At 47.3% G+C, this 17,991-nt stretch overlaps 1 protein-coding gene across 2 annotated transcripts in view; it reads left to right on the top strand.

The window, feature by feature from the left end:
* Positions 1 to 17,991, top strand: part of KDR (kinase insert domain receptor) — a 52,611-nt gene that overhangs the window by 25,916 nt on the left and 8,704 nt on the right. For both annotated transcript variants that reach the window (XM_045284223.1, XM_004706288.2), the window contains exons 16-27: positions 1,228 to 1,334; positions 1,748 to 1,883; positions 2,707 to 2,811; positions 4,232 to 4,345; positions 5,282 to 5,370; positions 6,580 to 6,733; positions 9,066 to 9,163; positions 12,322 to 12,444; positions 12,594 to 12,705; positions 12,977 to 13,076; positions 13,479 to 13,584; positions 14,974 to 15,125. In XM_045284223.1, the coding sequence (XP_045140158.1) occupies positions 1,228 to 1,334; positions 1,748 to 1,883; positions 2,707 to 2,811; positions 4,232 to 4,345; positions 5,282 to 5,370; positions 6,580 to 6,733; positions 9,066 to 9,163; positions 12,322 to 12,444; positions 12,594 to 12,705; positions 12,977 to 13,076; positions 13,479 to 13,584; positions 14,974 to 15,125 (1,396 nt within the window). The remainder of the gene's footprint in view (positions 1 to 1,227; positions 1,335 to 1,747; positions 1,884 to 2,706; positions 2,812 to 4,231; positions 4,346 to 5,281; positions 5,371 to 6,579; positions 6,734 to 9,065; positions 9,164 to 12,321; positions 12,445 to 12,593; positions 12,706 to 12,976; positions 13,077 to 13,478; positions 13,585 to 14,973; positions 15,126 to 17,991) is intronic.

Below are 17,991 nucleotides of genomic sequence, written 5' to 3'. Positions count from 1 at the left end.
GCATTTCAAAGTTGAGGGCTGTGGAACGGATTAACTGAAGACTGATGAGCTCATACTAGATCCACGATCACCAATGGGCTGGCCAAAGGACTCCCTTCTATTTTTCAACCCTGTTTCTCAAACAACTTTTTTTTCTTCTCAAGCTTTACGCAGATCAAATCACAGATGCGTTAGTTTCCTAAGGCCACCGAAACAAGGGACCCACACAATGAGTGGCACATCCAGTGATTCCTAGGTTAGAAGGCTGACATCCAGGTGTTGGCAGGGCCATGCCCTCTCTGGAGTCGCCAGGGGGAAAGCCATTCTCTGAGTTTCCAGTTGTTGGCAGTCCTTGACATTTTTGCCTTGTAGATGTATCGCTCTGATCTCTGCCTCTGTCGGCTCATGGGCCGGTGTCTTTTTCTCTCCTTATCAGACCGCTGGTTGTCTCAGAGTAGGGCTCACTCCCATGACATCATCTTCCCTTGATGACACCTATGAACACCTGATTCCTCAAAAAGACCACATTCCCAGGTACCAGGGGTTAGGACCTCGACCTCTACACTTTTTGAGGTGGAGGGGTGAGCGAGGCACACCAGTCAATCCCTAACAACAGATTGCCAGGCTCAAAACCAAACCGTTCTTTTCCCAAATAGAAAGACTTTCCTTCTGTACTGGACCTTTTTTCCTTCCCTATTGTTGTTGTTGTTGTGAGGTATTGTTGAGTTGGTTCCACCTCACGGCGACCCCGTGCACAACAGAAGGAAACACTGCCTGGACCCGCGCCACCCTCACAGTGTTATGTTTGAGCCCATCACTGCAGGCACTGGCTCAGTGCATCTCAATCCTGTGGGATTCTGAGACTGTAATTCTTCCTGGGAGTAGAAAACCTTGCCTTTCATCATCGGATAAACTGTTCTGTTTTTCTACCGAAGAGTGCCCTTCCCCGGACACTTTTCCCCATTCTTGTCTTTCAAGATGTTAATAATTGTATCATGACGTGCCTCAGGATTTTACTGCTGGAAATTCTCATGAGAACTATTTTACCAGTTCTCAAGTGTTGCCACTAAGAATGTTGTAGATGTGATCCAAAAGAGGGGTTTGGGCCATTATTACCGTCTACGTTTTCTTGGTCTGCTTTTACAATTGGGAAGATTGAAGATAGTGCTTTAGTCTTGGACTGTGCCATCTTATGTCCCAAAACGTGCCTCCCCAACTCTTGATGCCCATTCGCTTGTGTCTTCCCAGGTGCCCAGGAAAAGACAAACCTGGAAGTCATTATCCTAGTAGGCACTGCGGTGATTGCCATGTTCTTCTGGCTGCTGCTTGTCATCGTTCTAAGGACCGTTAAACGGGTAACAAGAGCATTCCCTCCTGTCCCATGCATGTTGCGTTTCCTGATTAATGAAAACTGACTAGGGTTCTTTGAGTGGCTTCTGCCCATGATAATGGGGACATTTTTCTCTTTTCAGTGTGTTAACATTCTTGTTCACTTTCTCCTGGTGGGGCCACTGGATTTTAATTGAGAGCAACCACTAGAGAGGAAGGACTGTCCAGTATAATTAAGATTTAAGGACGTATTCTGAACTCATTGGGGGAATGAAGGGACGTTGGGAACAAGACTGTAATGGGGCTGCTCTCTGAGGCTCTGGATTTCATTAGAAAACGAGGCATTCGGAGGGAGGGTCCTCTAAGCATCAATAACACGCCCGAGAAACAGCAGCCAAACAACAGGTTGTGTGTGACGGGAAGGACCGATGTTTTCCAGGCCAATGGAGGGGAACTGAAGACAGGCTACTTGTCCATTGTCATGGATCCAGATGAGCTCCCCCTAGATGAGCGCTGTGAGCGCCTGCCTTATGATGCCAGCAAGTGGGAGTTTCCCAGAGACCGGCTGAAACTAGGTGGGTCTTCATGTCTTAGTACTTTAGTATTGGGTTTACCAGAACTTTGCATCCTCCTGTGGGATTAGGACAAAGCTAGTTTATTCAAAGGTCAGGTTTTCGTTTCAAAGTATATATTGCGTTTCTTGAATTTGAATAATCATCAGTTTAATCCCCTAGAAGTACGTGATGAATCACCTACAAGTATCCTAAATCCTATATAATTTGTCATCCAAGCATTGGCCTTTGGAGGATGAAATGATTAAGCTAAGACAAGGCAGTAGACGGTTGAAGTGGGATATATGTAGCTGAAGGAGCCCTGGAAGTGTCATGGACTATGAATGGGCTGCTAATTGCAGTGTCAGCTGTTAGAAACTGCTAGGTGTTCCGGGGGAGAAAGATGAGACTTTCTAAGAGGTCCAGTCTCAGAAACTCATGGGAGCAGTTCTACTCTGCCCCAGAGTGCTGCTTTGAGGCAGAATTGACTGGCTGGCAGTGATTTTGGTTTCAGCTTGGCTTTAGGTAGCTGGAACCGCTGCTTATAACCTATGACACCTTAGGGCAGGGGTCCTCAAACTTTTTAAACAGGGGGCCAGTTCACTGTCCCTCAGACCCGTTGAAGGGCCGGACTATAGTTTTAAAAAAAAACAACTATGAACAAATTCCTATGCACACTGCACATATCTTATTTTGAAGTAAAAAAACAAACAGGGCAAAAACACCCGGCGGGCCGGATATATGTCCTCGGTGGGCGCATGTGGCCCGCGGGCCATAGTTTGAGGACACCTGCCTTAGAGTGTCATAATCCCTATCAGTTGCCTGTTACTGTTTTTGTCAACTCTAGGCAAGCCTCTAGGCCGGGGTGCCTTTGGCCAAGTGATGGAAGCCGATGCCTTTGGAATCGACAAGACGACGACTTGTAAGACAGTGGCTGTCAAAATGTTGAAAGGTAAGAACATTGTATGGTCATTGATTTATTTTGTCTGTCACATCCAGTCTTTAAACTTGATATCATAGCTTTTATCCGTGGCTTTGTAGCTGGTTGGGCCCATGAGCCAAGCATGTGGCCAACACTATATGATGTGCAAACCGGGAAAAACTACCCTTGACTCCCTCAGGCCAGGAGCTGGATCTCAGCCTCCTACTTTCCTACCTTGTCTGTGATCCTGGGTATAGATCTCAGCTTTGACGACTGAACTGAGTCATCCTGGTCACAGGGGAAAACAAATCCTGTGGCTATAGTGACCTTCTTTCTTAATGTTTATGGTGCATTAAGTAGAGCATTATAGACCATCTAGAAGCACAGAAAGGAATTTTATGTGACAAGTAATACCAGTAGAATGCCAAAACAGCACTGTCCTTAGCGTTCGGTCATAGAACAGATCTTCCCCAATCAAGGTCCTGTGTAAAACTGAGGATGGGGATGCTAGGAAAGGAAGGGTTATAAGTGATTAAAGAAAGAAAGCCTTTATAAATGACTGTTGCTCTTTATTGAGGAGCCTGCCAGTTTGGGAGCAGACTCAGCAGTTTGGGAGTGTGCGATCTTACATGGCAGAGCTTAATGGAAAGGTTGGGCCAAATTAATACTAAAATAAAGGACTTCTGAGCTTGCTCTTTATCCTGGAGAAGCTTGGCGCTGATGATGTGCTGTCTTTCAGAGCCAAAGACAGTGCTTCTGATACCTTTTTCTGTGAGTCTGTATTTCGAATATCTCTCTCTCGTTTGGCCCATTCCCTCGAGGTCAAGAGGTTATGTCATTTTGAGGTAGCTCCTCAGAGCTTAGGGTGTGGACTCGTCTGTGAATTGGAGGGAAGTGTACCAATTCATCTTGGACGGCAACTCACAGCCTTAGTCTAATCAGCCCTCTTGCCCATTGGCTTTGCCAGCTGGCCCTTGTGAAGTTTCCTGATTGGCACAGATCAGCTGGAATATCAGCCAGCCTCTAACACACGATGATGTTTAATACATGGTGTTGCTTCCTTATGAGGAAGCCCTGAAATAATCAGGCCCTCAGAAGCATAGGAAACCTGATCTATGAAATTCATTTGGCTTTTTGTAAAAGAAAAAAAAAAACACCTGGGCATGATTTCATCTGCAGATGTGTGCTGCGTTTTTGCGAAGGCCTATGCAGTGGATTTCTTTAAATACTAAATGGATTTAAAAATGAAATGCATTTTAGTGAAAGAGTGAATTATAATTTGAACATGTAATGCAGACTTGCTTTTAGAGACAACGCGCCTATTACAAAAAGGAGGTAACTTTAATATTGTCCCTGGGCGAGATGCACAGTTGTAGGCAGACAAAGGACTGTTAGCCATCCTCAGGGAGTGCCCGCATGCACGACTTCCCTCTTGGCTCTGCGTTTGCAGAAGGAGCAACGCACAGTGAACATCGAGCCCTCATGTCCGAACTCAAGATCCTCATCCATATAGGCCATCATCTCAACGTGGTCAACCTTCTGGGGGCCTGCACGAAGCCAGGAGGTGAGTCTCTCTGCAGGGTTCCCGTTCCTTTCTTGTTCATGCAGCTTCTCTGCTAGTATTGGGTGGAAGCCACTCAACTTCCACGGCCTTGATTTCCTCCATTTAGGAAATTTTGCCAAATTCCCAGATAGGTGTTTTATGGAGGTTTCCGCTTGGCAGTGTTTTCTTCTGTTGTCCAAAGGATAGCTATGAGTTGGAACGGACTCAATGGCACTGAGCCATGACCACAATGCACACTGATGAAATGATGCTAAAATTACCTGTGCATTAAGAAAAGTCCTATTCCTGTTTGCTACTTGTGTAAGCCTATAGGCTTGGTCTGTTGATCTTTCCATTAGCAGCTGCCTACTTCACCATGGTGATGCAGCAGTTAAGCACTCAGCTGCTAATCGAAATGTCAACAGATCAAACCCACCAATTGCTTGGGGACAGACAGGTGAGGGAGCCTGCTTCCATAAAGGTTTACAGTCACGGAAACTCTCTGGAACAATGCTCTTCTGTCTTATAGGGTTGCTATGGGCTAGAATTTACTGGCTGGCATTGGGTGGCTATTTTAGTGTTGCTTGGAATTGGTGTTTATAGAAGGATAATAAAAGTCCCCCAGACCTCCAAGCAAAGGACCTTAAGAGTGTTTTCTTTCCCAAATGGAGTTATACCAGCTGATTTTATTGGAAAAGCAAGTGCGTGGGCTTGCTTCTGTCTGACACTTTAATCTGTTTGTTGAATTGCCTTTGGGAAGAGAGAGGGGATTGGAACCAACTAATTTTAAAAATGCTGTCCCAAGGAACCCTGGGTTTATTTTTGTTTGATTTTTTTTTACCCCATCAAGGATTGTGGGCTTCTTCTAAGGAATTTCCAGGGTTATCAATGGTACAAAGTTCTCCGTGGGAAACATGAGTGAAAACACATTTTCATTTCTTAACATGCTGTCTGCAGGGCCACTCATGGTGATTGTGGAATTCTGCAAGTTTGGCAACCTCTCAACCTACTTAAGGGGCAAGAGAAACGAATTTGTCCCGTACAAGGTACGGCATTGTCCACTTCAGCTTGGGGCACATTGCATGTACTATGGGGAAAACCTCAGAGCCCTCGGTGTTAGCTTTCTAGTTGAAATTCTCTGAAGGACCTGTGAGAAGACGTCTCATGTTACATCTTGCTGGTCCTGACTGTCCTCTCTTACCTTCTGGGGGAAATGTGCTTTTCGTGCTTTGATTTTCCGAATTTGATATAGTGACCTATTCTAGATGGTGTCTGAGCAGGGGAGAAGATGTGATTCTGGAAAGATAAATGGAGGGAAATTGTGTCTCTGGATTAGTCTTTTTCCATCCTAGCTACTGTGGGCCCCAGAGATTCTAAAGTTCTCTCTGTTAAAGGGCCCCATAATGCTGGAAGCGGGGAGCCCTGGCAGCATAGTGGTTACAGGTGGGGTTGCTAACCACCAGGTTACCAGTTCCAAAGCACCAACCGCTCCTTGAGAGAAAGAGGAGGCTCTCTACTCCCAGAAAGAGTTGTAGCCTTGGAAACCCACAGGGGCCGTTCTACCCTGTCCGATAGGGCCACGGTGAGTTGGAATGCACTCCCTAGCAGTGAGTGAGAGCGTGAATGTTGGAAGGCTGTCTGAGCATAACCGGAAACAAGGCATTTATCTCTTTAAGCTGTAGCAGGAGCTAGGTTTGTGGCCACCACCCGTCCGTTAGTTCGTCACGCTGTGGTGGCTTGCATGTTGCTGTGAAGCTGAAAGCAATGTCATTGGGATCTCAGAGACCCCCAGTATCACCCTTGATGGGCGGGGTTCAGGGGAGCTTCTGGACTAAGACAGCCTAGAAAGGAGGATCTTCCCAAAAGTAGCCAATGAAAGAAATCCCTATGGACCATAGTAAGATATCGTCAGATATTGCACGGGAAGATGAGCCTTCTCGGTTGAAGTCACTCAGAATGCACAGTGACCAAGGGTTTAGACACAGAGCAGTCATGAAGGCGGTGTGGGAGCAGGCGCCACTTCCTTCTGCGCTGCGTGCTGTTGCTGTCGAGTGTCGGAGCGGCCTCCTTGGCAGGCTTTCTGAAGGGAAATGAATTCTATGAAAAACTCACCCCAAATTTCAGCCCAGGGATGATGTAATCTTGGATTTATATTTTTCTTGTCTGCTTTTTCAGTCCTTTTGATTGTTTCCATGTTTTGCTACACTTTAGAGATCCGTTTTGTCGTTAGCATTGTTTGTTTGATTTTTTTCTAGACCAAAGGAGCACGGTTCCGCCAGGGCAAAGACTACGTGGGGGAAATCCCTGTGGACCTGAAACGCCGCTTGGACAGCATCACCAGCAGCCAGAGCTCCGCCAGCTCAGGATTTGTCGAGGAGAAATCCCTCAGTGATGTGGAGGAGGAGGAAGGTAGCTGCCCTGGCTCTCTCTGGGTTTCATGGGCGTGCTTGTAGGAACTGACAAGTGATGGGGTGTTTCAAGGAATCTTATAAAAATTCCAACTTTACCTCCTCTTTCAAAGAATCTTGACCTTCATCTAGATGATCTTCATTCCCAAGAGAGGAGTGAGGAAGCTCTAACTCACCAGTGGGATCGATGAGGAGGGTAAAAATGGGGCTAGCTTGAGAACGCTGGATCCCCCAGGAGGGCCGAGCAGTTGGCAACAATCAAACGGCTCTTCTGACCATATTGGTTTGGTGTTTCTTAGCTGGAGATGCTCACTGCTGTGTTCCAGAAGAGCCACGGAAGAGGCCCTGGAGCCCTGAGGGTGAAGGGGTTGGGGGCTGGAGCTGCTAAGGACTGGGTCAGTGAATGGAAACCACCCACCCCTCCTTGGGAGAAAACTGAGACTTGCTGCTCTCAGAGAGTTCTAGTCTCAGAAACCCACATGGGCTGCTCTGCCCTGTCCCAGAGAGTTCCCTGGGTCCGCGTCCAAGTCATGAGTTGGGTGCGGGTTTGTGTCTTTGTTGCTGCACTCTAAGTGGCTGAGTTCCACCTTGTGTACTTCCTCAGCGCCTCAGGAGATTTGCAGTCAATCCTGCACAATCAGAGACAAGATAGTCGGAGGGTCTTCGGTTGTTTCTGTCTGACCCCATGCAGTTGACCCAGGAGTCCTTCTGGCCATATTTTCTGAGAGGCGTTTGGATGAATGGACCTCTGTTTATTCAGTTCCATTTCCAGCGGTAGCTCATCATTCCTTGGGCTGGTACTGCGGCCTCAGCCTAACTCTCCCACAGCTAAATCCAGCTCCCAGGCACACCGTGGATCCACTTCCCTCCGAAGGAGCAGACGACTCCACGGGCCTAGAGATGAGGGACTTCCTTTCATCACCGGACTCCTCTTGAGGCAGGAGGGAGTGTAGACGAAGCCAGTCATGAAATAGTGGCAGAAACCTTCTTCTGTTTACCTCGGGATGGGCCTACGGATAGGCCACGGTAAACGTAACTTCTTCTCCCCAAAGCTGAGCAGGCAGCGTGAGGCTGGGTAGAAGAGCCTGAGGAGGTGACAGCGGCCTCTCCCAACTGGACGTGCACAGAGTGGCTGCCAATGTCCCATCGCCTTTTCTGTCTCACAGAATGGTGGTAGCCAACTTAAACCGAAAGGGCTTGAGGTAGTATGTTGAATTTGACATACTAGTTTGTCCCCGGTTTCTTCAGTGGAAAAATGAAGAGCTTTCATTAATGGTTCACTAAACATACCGAGACATTGAGAACAAGGCTCATGGGCTTCTTAAATCTTATTATTCGATGCCATCCAGTTGGTATTTGACCCTTCATGACCCCTGTGTAAACTGGCCCATGGGGTTTTCTAGGTTGTCACCTTCAGGAAAGCAGATCTTGAGGTTTTTCTCCCACTGAGCCCCAGGGTGGATTCGAACTTCTGATCTTACAGTGAGGAGCTGAGCACTTCACTAATGTGCGACCAAGGCTCCTTTGAATATGTAGCCATTATTCCAACAACTAACTTTTCCGTGACACTGGCATTTGCCTCCAAAAGAGAGGCCATAAGTCTTATCTAACCGAATTTAAGAGGTTAGTTTGAAAACACTCATGACGTCTTAGTGTTGATTTGAACCAGTTGTAATGAAGTAAACGCCACCAATTCACATCAGTTCATCTTTGTTCAATAGTCCTGTGATCTCTCATTCGTTGTTTTTGGAGGGGGAGGAAAACAAAAGCATCTTCCAGGGCCCGTTTCCCTGTTGACAGCACTTTTCCAGTTTGAAAGAAAGAAGTAAAAACATGTCTGATATTTTTAGTTATCCGTTGTAGATTGTAGTCTGACCTTTGGCCTTCGTCCCAGGACAAAGCTTGCAGAGAAAAATTTCAAGGATCCTGGATATTGTTGCTTTATTTTTAGCCTTCTTGATATGAAACTATTGTTTATCCCTCTGCATACATGGGGGGAAAAGCACAACAACAACAACAACAACGACAAAAACTCAAACAGATTTTTAAAACACCAAGTTTGACAAAACTCTCTTTAACTTACTCCTGTCTGGGTCAACTGAGCCTCCGTCCAACCTCCAAGATTTATTGGTTCCATTTGGCTAAAATGGGAAATGAAAACCCAAAACTCTTAGGTTGAAGGTAAATAATATCAGGAATCAGTAAATCTACAAAAGACAGAGATGTTTTTTCTCTGCTTCTAGTTCTTGAAAGTCTAGGTCTTAAAATGATCAATTAAATCATAGCACTGACTAGTGATAACCCTGACCTTGACACCCCGTCTCTTCTGACAGTTTCTGAAGATGTGTACAAGAACTTCCTGACCTTGGAGCATCTCATCTGTTACAGCTTCCAGGTGGCTAAGGGCATGGAGTTTTTGGCATCACGGAAGGTAAATGCCTTAAGGGGAGATGAACGCTCTCTTGAGATCACAGGTTTGGAAATAAGGTGCCTTTAAGATCAGCGACTGGTATTCCTTTGGAACTGTGATCATTCTCTACTTCTTTGGCTGTTGAGAGAGATGACAGGAGCAGGCTCTGTTTCTACTAGCTGTTAAGAAAACAGATGATTTTATGAAATGAATTTATATGATATGTTTTTCTATATAACATTTTGAGCATCATCTAAATGGGTTGCATTGTCCCAAGTACCAAGAATACTGTCGTGAACTAACAGGTGAAACTCTCCACCTTCATAGAGTTGACATTCCAGTGGCTGGAGGCAAACCAAGAAGATGAATTAATAATCTATATAGTCGGTTTAAACCAGTTGTTGTTGAGTCAGTTCTGAGAGTGTAACTATGCTCTGTAGGGTTTCTATTGTCTGTGTTTTGGGAAGTTGATCACCTTTCTTTTCAAGGCATTACCAGGTAGACTTGAACCTCCAGCCTTTCAGTTAGTAGCTGAGTGTGTTGACTGTACTCCCTTTACTGGGTGAACCAAAAAACTCAATCTAAGCTGGTCGCGATTGAGTCCAACAACTCATTGGTGACCTATGTGTGTCAGATGATAAATATATCATCTCAGTGGCTCAATCTTCAATAGCGACTCTGGGGAAATAAATTGCCAGCTTTTTCTTCCGAGGTGCCTCTGAGTGGATGCACACTCTAACCTTTAGCAGCCTAGCATGCTAACTCTCTGTACCATCCAACGACTCTACAAAGAAAGTTAGATGATATTAGATGCTATGGAAAAATATACAGCAAGAATGATTTGTGTGTGTGTGTGTAAGTACAGGAGTAATATGTTTGTGCAAGTCTTGGAGTATGCATACATGGGACAGATGGGGCTTTATACACCTGTAAAGACTTAGTCTCAGAAACCCAGGGTTTATGGGAATGCATTTCAGTTTAAACAAGGTGAGCAAGAAGCCTTTTCTAAGGACGTGCAATTTGAGCAGTGACCTCAACGAGGTGAGGGTCCATGCCTTGCAGATCTCTTGTGTAAGAGATTCTATTTTTAGTGTATTTTACATCCATCACCATCCATCAAAAAGTATTTGTTTCCACTATAATTAGCAACCAAGCAGGATAGGTCTCAGATGAACAAGATTAAAAGAGCTAAAATTAGAAAAGTAGGCCAAACAAAAGTTGGGGTGGGGACGTGACAAGTTACAAATACTCCAAAAGTTGTAAACACCAATGAAGGGGAAGGCTGGTTGAAGTCGCCCCTCAGGACAGGCCAAAATGGATGGCTTCACAATAAACAGGGAAACTTCCCATTGAATTTCAGGAAAAACTGTCTGTGGACAATATTTATTTGACTATGGAAGCCTCTTGAAGGAAGGAAGACTTAAGATTTATTTTTTACCCCTTCTAAATAAACTCTTAGGATGAAGGTAAATAATACTAGGATCCAGACCACTTTATTTTTCTGAAGTATAAAGTTTCTCCAGCCTCCAGGCCTCAAGATCTGAGCCTTTTCTTCTGTGTTAGTTTTGGTTTTTCTCTTTCCAGGAGATGAGGGGGAACTAAGGGTCACCTGGTGGGTAGGGGTTGGGGTTGTCGTTTTAGGGAATTCTGGGGTTTGTAATAAGGTCAAACTCACCACGAAGCCAGGGTTCCTTTAGGCTACTGGAAGGGAATGGGGAAATCCATGAACTGCCCCCCATTCTACCAACTGATTTCTGGAATACACAATATTTGGTTCTTTGGCTGGAAAAGGGAGCAGTTTGGTTGGGGAGTCTTTAGAAAGTTCTCTCTGGATTTTGGAATCCCTGTCTTGCCCAATCATGCTGGACAATATACTTCTGGTAATGCCTTCATTTTGAGCAGCGGTTCTCAACCTGTGGGTCACAGGGGTCACTCATTCGTAGCAAAATTACAGTTATGAAGTAGCAACGAAAATAATTTTATGGTGGGTGGGGGTCACCACAACAGGAGGAGCTGTATTAAAGGGCTGTGGCATGAGGAAGGTTGAAAACCACTGATTTTGAGCAATGTTCCACATGCATGTGAGGGGCAGGTGATCAGTCAGTGCCTGGCCCACATGGTTACCCCTCCTGCAGGGACTTAAGAACACTCATGGGGCCTTCCTTCGTTTTTAAACGTTGTCTGAAACTCCTCTTTTCACTCCTTGTGGGGCACACATTTACCACGAGGAGTCAAGCATGCCTAGAAGTAGGAAGTTGGGAAGAAATGGTAATTCCAGGTCAAGAAAAGGGAGACACTGGAGAGATGAGAAGAACAGAAAGAAAACCAAGATGAATTTGCAGGCTGCACCTTTTCTGGCACTCGAGGCCTTGATGGGGGATCGACTGACATTGTTTCCCTAGACCACCATTCTTACCTTCTGTGGGATCCCAGTCAGTGCACCTCATGGGTAGCCGTGCCACCTGCCTGTCAGGGGAGGCGGGTGTATTGCTCTGGTGCAAGCAGAGCTTCCGGACTAAGATGGTTTGGGAAAAAAGTCCAGATGGTCTGCTGAAAATCAGCCAATGAGAATCCAGAGGCTCACACCAGTCCAATCCCCTGTACACGGAGTTGCCATGGGTCAGGGCCACTGAACTGCAGTGTCCACCGCAATGATAATCCAACACTTTGAAAACACAGTGAGCTCCACTAGGAAGTGTCTTTGAGAGCCAAGTCCAGCCTCAGTTACCAGTGGAATGGGGAAATTGACAAAGCGCACCAAGCCGGTGTGAATCCCCCTTTGAGAATTCGCTCAAAATAAATCCCTGCTCTGCGATCTCCTTAGGATAACACTCTGTGGCCATATATGGCTCCAGGCAAAGGGGATGTGTGGATGTGACCAGAAACACACTCTTCATTGTGTCCCAGAGAAGTCTATTTATGCCTCGCCCATCATATTATAACTTACTTATTGAACTCCCAAGCCTGGGGCTGTTTATGGGATAAGCAGATGTGTGCTTCAATGAAGGTCGCAGGCCATTTTTTTTTTCTTTTCCTTCGTCCCTGAAGTGTTGATAAAAGATCCTTGTTAATCAGTTGGTTTTCTGATGTGGGATTTCTTTCTTCGAGCGTGAGATCACCACAGATGTGGAAGTGATCAGCTGCGCCCAGGCCTAATGCCCACACGATTGTCTTTGCAGTGCATCCACAGGGACCTGGCCGCTCGGAATATCCTCCTGTCGGAGAAGAACGTGGTTAAAATCTGTGACTTTGGCTTGGCTCGAGATATTTATAAAGATCCCGATTATGTCAGAAAAGGAGACGTAAGTTTCAAAGATCCTAGCCATCTATTACGTTTCGGAATCCACGCTCCTTGTAACAAGCTTCGGGAACGCGTGTTCAGAAACAAAAGGGGAATTGTTTTCTTGAGATACTGGCTCATTTTGGGTCTGCTTTTGGCCCCCTTTGACAGGCTCGCCTCCCTTTGAAATGGATGGCCCCGGAAACAATTTTTGACAGAGTGTACACGATTCAGAGTGATGTCTGGTCTTTCGGTGTTTTGCTCTGGGAAATATTTTCCTTAGGTGAGTCACTTCTCTTTGCCCAGACTAAAATAAATAAATAAATAATAATAATAATGATAATAATAATAAAGTGAGTTAGCCTCATGATGTCTTCCCTCTTTTGTATTTCATGCTTATGAGGTGGAAGTCACTTGGAATCTCTGGGTTGTTGGATGGGTGGATGGATGGATAGATAATAGATGCAGAATCAGTGGAATGTGTAGAATCAGACTCAGGGCTTTCTAGAAGAGAAAGTCAAATGCAATAATGTCCCACTCGTGTTTTCTTTCAGGAGCTTCTCCTTACCCCGGGGTCAAGATTGATGAGGAGTTCTGTAGGCGACTGAAAGAAGGAACCAGGATGAGGGCCCCCGATTACACCACACCGGAAATGTAAGGCTTCCCAAGTCTCCTTCAAGCTACTTTCTTTGTTCACACGTTCTCCTGCTTAGAACTTTCCAGTGTGTGACCTTTCCTTCATGGCCCAGTTTGTGACCCACCTCCTCCTTGAAGCCTTACTTCATCATCCTGAACGTAAAGCCATCGCTTACCGCCTTACGACAGTACTGCTTTAGAAGCTATGCCAACCCCTTAGCTGTTGTCCACACTGGTTGGGCATGTGCCCCTTTTCTCTACATGAGTTTTGACCTGAGATCGGTGTCTTATATAGGTCACCACCTACCATCTCTGCTCCTGATGCCCTCTTTATAAGGGTTCACTCATTCAACTGCTTATTTTTAGCATCAGATCAGGAGGGAAGAGCCAGTGGATGAAATCATTGTCTTGCTTTTCCAGGTACCAGACCATGCTTGACTGCTGGCATGGGGAGCCTAATCAGAGACCTACATTTTCGGAGCTCGTGGAACATTTGGGAAATCTATTGCAAGCTAATGCCCAGCAGGTTTGTAACCTCCATCTGAGATGCTTGAACAAAGGGTACGCAGGGGCACAGGCCTCCCTACCGTGTGGATCTTCCCTTGGCTACCGGGCTTGCTTCTCGGCACTGTGGAGGGACGCACAGTCTGCCAGATCTGAGCAGCAACGCCCTTCAAAGAGCTGTGATCACTCTTTCAGACAGACGAGGTGCTAATGCGCAACCGTCCTTATGCCTCCCTATTCATCACTAGAGGACGTCAACTCTTCACAGGCTTTCCCAGAGGGGGATAAACCTCTGGTGGATCCAAATAAGGTTATTAATGAAAAGGCATTCCAAGGAATTTTTAATAATGTCCTCAGGCAAAAACACATCCCAGCCTTTGCAAAATATTTAGCTCTTTGCTTGATAAAAATCCCAAGCTCCTGTAACTCCCCTAGAGGAGTTCAGAGTTGTAGCCATTTCTGCTGGAAGGTTATTTCTCCTCCAGCAATGCCCCCGACTACAATGGACGCCAATTTTCTTCTGTCTTTCCTTCTAAAAGCTGTGTGTGTGTGTGTGGGGGGGACGGGGACATAATAGGCCAGATCTTTTTTTTTTTAATCAATATAGCTCCCAAACATTTAAACATAACAGAAAAGCCCTTCTCTTGGCCAAATTGTGCTCCCTTTTCTCAGAAGACCGATTTTCCTGCCCACTTGTTGCTTTTCTTTAGACTGCTGTCCTTCTGTCTCCAATGCCTTGAAGTGCAGAGACCCAAATTGGCTGGCATATGCTCCTTTAAGGACCCGAGTCGTGCAGTGTGTGTTGGGGCGTGTTATCAGCTCCAGGTCACATAGGTTGCGTAGTTGTACAGAGTTGATGGCAGCTAGCCGTGCTCCTCTGTGAGACTGAGTGCAGTGAGGGAAGGAAAACACTCAAAGGGGTTGGAAAAGAAACGGAGAAAAGTGGCTGTCATTGACTGGAGCTGTCGAGTTCTTCCGACTCTCGGCCACCCAGTGCCCAACAGGACCAAGCACTGCCCGGTCGGGCCTGCACTGTCCTTCCCGTCTTGCCATGTGGGTACCCATTGGTTAGCTCCTTCGACACCCCTCGAATTTTTGTTTTGTTTCTTGTTTGCTATTTTTTTTTAAGGACAGAACATGGCGGTAACCTTCTAGGGAAGAAGGCATCTCACTTGCCATGACAACCATCTTCCCACGACCTTTGCCGTGTTAGCTGTTCATTGTGTGTTTCAGCTGCCCTTTTCTTGTCCTGTTCTCGGCCAACAGTCTTTGCCATGACACCTTACCGTTCCACATTCGGATATGAGACAAGCCATCCCGGGGTCAAGAAGCCCCCGTGGCTTGGCTTTACATGAGACGGCGCCCGCAGGACCGGAGCCATCACAGTCACCCTCTCTGTGTGTCGTTTCAGGATGGCAAGGACTATATTGTCCTTCCAATCTCCGAGATTTTGAGCATGGAAGAGGATTCTGGACTCTCTCTGCCTACCTCACCTGTTTCCTGTATGGAGGAAGAGGAAGTGTGTGACCCCAAATTCCATTATGACAACACAGCAGGAATCAGGTACGCTCTCTGGTCAGCTTCCCCGGGAGGGCTTCAAGGCCATGCTTGGAGAGGGGGGTGAACGGAAGACCATCTATGCAGCTGCTGCATCCCACTTCCTCAGTTAACCCCTGCCCTGAGATGAATAGAGATGAATAGAAACGGGACGGGGGTGCTCACGGAGGAGGGCCTGTGGAGGTGCAGTCCCTCCCATCTGTACCCCACGTTGTCACCACAGCTCGCTTTCTCAGCATCCCAAGCCCTGCAGCTGCACATAGCTGGAATGCCACAGTTGGTTCATCTCAGAGAGAGACCAATTTCAACAAGCACATCTGCACTGAAACGGCACTGCTTTTACTGATGGGAGCTCAATGGCGGAGGAAGGGGTCGGAGGAAGGAGATTCTGTGCCGAGAGGACAACTGACAAGGCCTCTCTGGCTGCGCTGCAGCATGCCGAGGGGAAGTGCCCTCCATGAGAGCAGTCACCCGTCTTTGGCCGCCCCTCCCAGCCTCTGTCTGCGTCGTCCTGGGACTGCTGGGCCGATGTCAAAACCCATGCAGTGCAGACCTTTTCTGATGTGGAAAGGGGCTCCGAGGTGGCTTTCTCTTCTCCCGCCCCCGGCACCTGTGCATAAGGGAAGACTTGGTCAGGCTCACCACAGCATGCCATTGACATTGCCTTTTGCTCACTGAGCCAGAGAACGGCTCCACTTCCCTTTGTTCCTTTTCCAACCCCCTTGGGTGTTTTCCGCTTTGAATGCTCCTCACTCTCCCTGCCAGGGAGTCGGTGCTGACTCATCGTGACCCTACAGGGCAGGGTCGAACTGCCCCTGCTGGTTTTGGTGGCTGTGACTCTTCACGGGAGTAGAAAGCTTCCTTGTTCTCACACAGAGCCGCTGGCGGTTTCGAACTGATGTCCTTGTGGTTAGTAGCTCAATTCGTACGCAACCCACCATGCCACTGCAAACCAGTCCCTGTCGGTTGATTCTGACTCCTGGAGCCCCGTGTGTGTCCCAGGGAACCACGCTCCACAGGGTCTCTCAGGGCTCATTGCTGAATAGGTTGCCAGAGCTTTCTTCTGTGGTGCCTCTGGGTGGACTGGAATCTTCGGTCTTTTGGTTGGCAGCTTGGCATATGAACTGTGGGAATCCTACAGAGGCTTCCCCAGAGATTCTGGAGCCCTGACAGGACGGGCCCAGTCAGTCCTCCTGAGAGACTTGTGATTGTGTCTTCAGCACTTTACTAGGTTGTCAGATCACAGCTAATGCCAAGGAGGCGCTGCCCAGGGACAGTTGGCCCCAGAGAAGTCAAGAGCAGTGGGGACACTGTGAGGAGAGAGAAAACCCAAACCAAGCTCACTGCTATCCAGTCATGGCTGATTCATAGCCAACCCTGAGGGTTTCTGAGGCTGTAACAGCTTACAGGAGTAGAAAGTCTTGTCTTTCTCCAGTGGGCCTCTGGTGGTTTCGAACTGCCGACCATGTGGGTGACAGCCCAGTACATAACCACTGCACACCACCAGCGCTCCCTAAGGAGAGAGAAGAACACTTAGGATGTGGGGAGGCCAATGCATTCCTTTGAGCTGTCAATTCCATTGAGTCAAGAACTTGGGAGCCTGGTCCTGAGTCTTTGTTTCCCTCTCTCATCTGATTTGACTTCCGTGATAAGTGCCAGAGGTAGAGACTTGTTCTCTGCTTTGATGTTGGTATTGAACCGAGGCGCTGAGAGCTTACAAGGAGGTGAAACAGTGAATGGATTGCAGATCAAGGTTTCAGAGTTTGATTGACTGGATTGGGCTCTGACTCTGCCTCTTAGTAGTTGTGTGGCCTTGGGCGGACCATTAAACCTTCCGGTCAGTTTCCTCTTGGGTGAAGTAAGAAGAGGTCACTGCCATTGTATTCCACTGGGTGTTTTGAGGATTACGAGATACAAAGAGTTTCTAAATGTCAGGCACTTAGGAAACACTTGAACAAACGGCGGCTGTTATGTGGCATGCTGCCGAGCCCTGGTGGCACCGTGGGTAAGCACCTGGCTTTTAACCGAAAGGCTGGTGGGTGGAACCCAGGGAGAAAGGCCTGGTGATCTGTGCTTCTCAAGATGAAACCAGAAACCAGACAGACTCTCTTCCCTCGAGCCCATAGAGATGCTGCTGTGGGTTTCTGAGATGGTGGCTCGACGGGAGGAGAAAGCTCTGGGGGTTGTGCTTTCTCTGGTGTGGTTTCCCACTGCTGGCATTTCGGTTGGCAGTCCAACATGTGACCAGTGCTCCACTCCGACGAGGTGGTTCTTTGTCACGTGGGGTCCTTGTGCGTCGGAATGGACTGTACGCCACCGGCCAGCAACAACAAAGGGATCGGCTGACCATCGCATCATGGAGGTGGGATGCCTCCAGTGTCTTCTCACTCCCTTCCCGAGAGAGACCCTGGGAGAGGGAGGACGCTGGGAATTGGAGAACAGTCCCAAGCATGCACCTTCTGGTTGAAGTTCAGCGGGTTTCTGATGTGTAATTGGCCCCACACACGCTTGCCTTGTATTTTCTCAGACAGCCACCTGGTCATGAACTATCTTTCTCGTCTTTTCCTGAGACTGAGTGGTGTGAAGATCCCACCGGCAGGCAGCCTCCTGGCTCAAGGGGCGCTTGGCATCTGGTGCTGAGAAAGAGGTGAAGTCATCGCTGTGTAAGGGGAGTGCCAAATGCGGTGCTGGATCTGAAAACAATAGAAAAATGGACTGCTAACATTTATCCCCAGACGCGTGGACAAATGTGACACCATGTTCTGAACACAGGCCTGGCTCCGATTTTCTCTCGACGAGTCTTGGCTGGGTCCTCTGTTATCCAGTCATGATGTGGGGAAAAAAAACAAAAAACACCAAAAGCAAAAAAAAA

Source organism: Echinops telfairi, unplaced genomic scaffold (genome assembly GCF_000313985.2).
Source record: "Echinops telfairi isolate 266 unplaced genomic scaffold, ASM31398v2 ScPeMD7_7468;HRSCAF=8506_0, whole genome shotgun sequence".
Classification (NCBI taxonomy): domain Eukaryota; kingdom Metazoa; phylum Chordata; class Mammalia; order Afrosoricida; family Tenrecidae; genus Echinops; species Echinops telfairi.
This window is presented reverse-complemented; position numbering and strand designations above follow the sequence as displayed.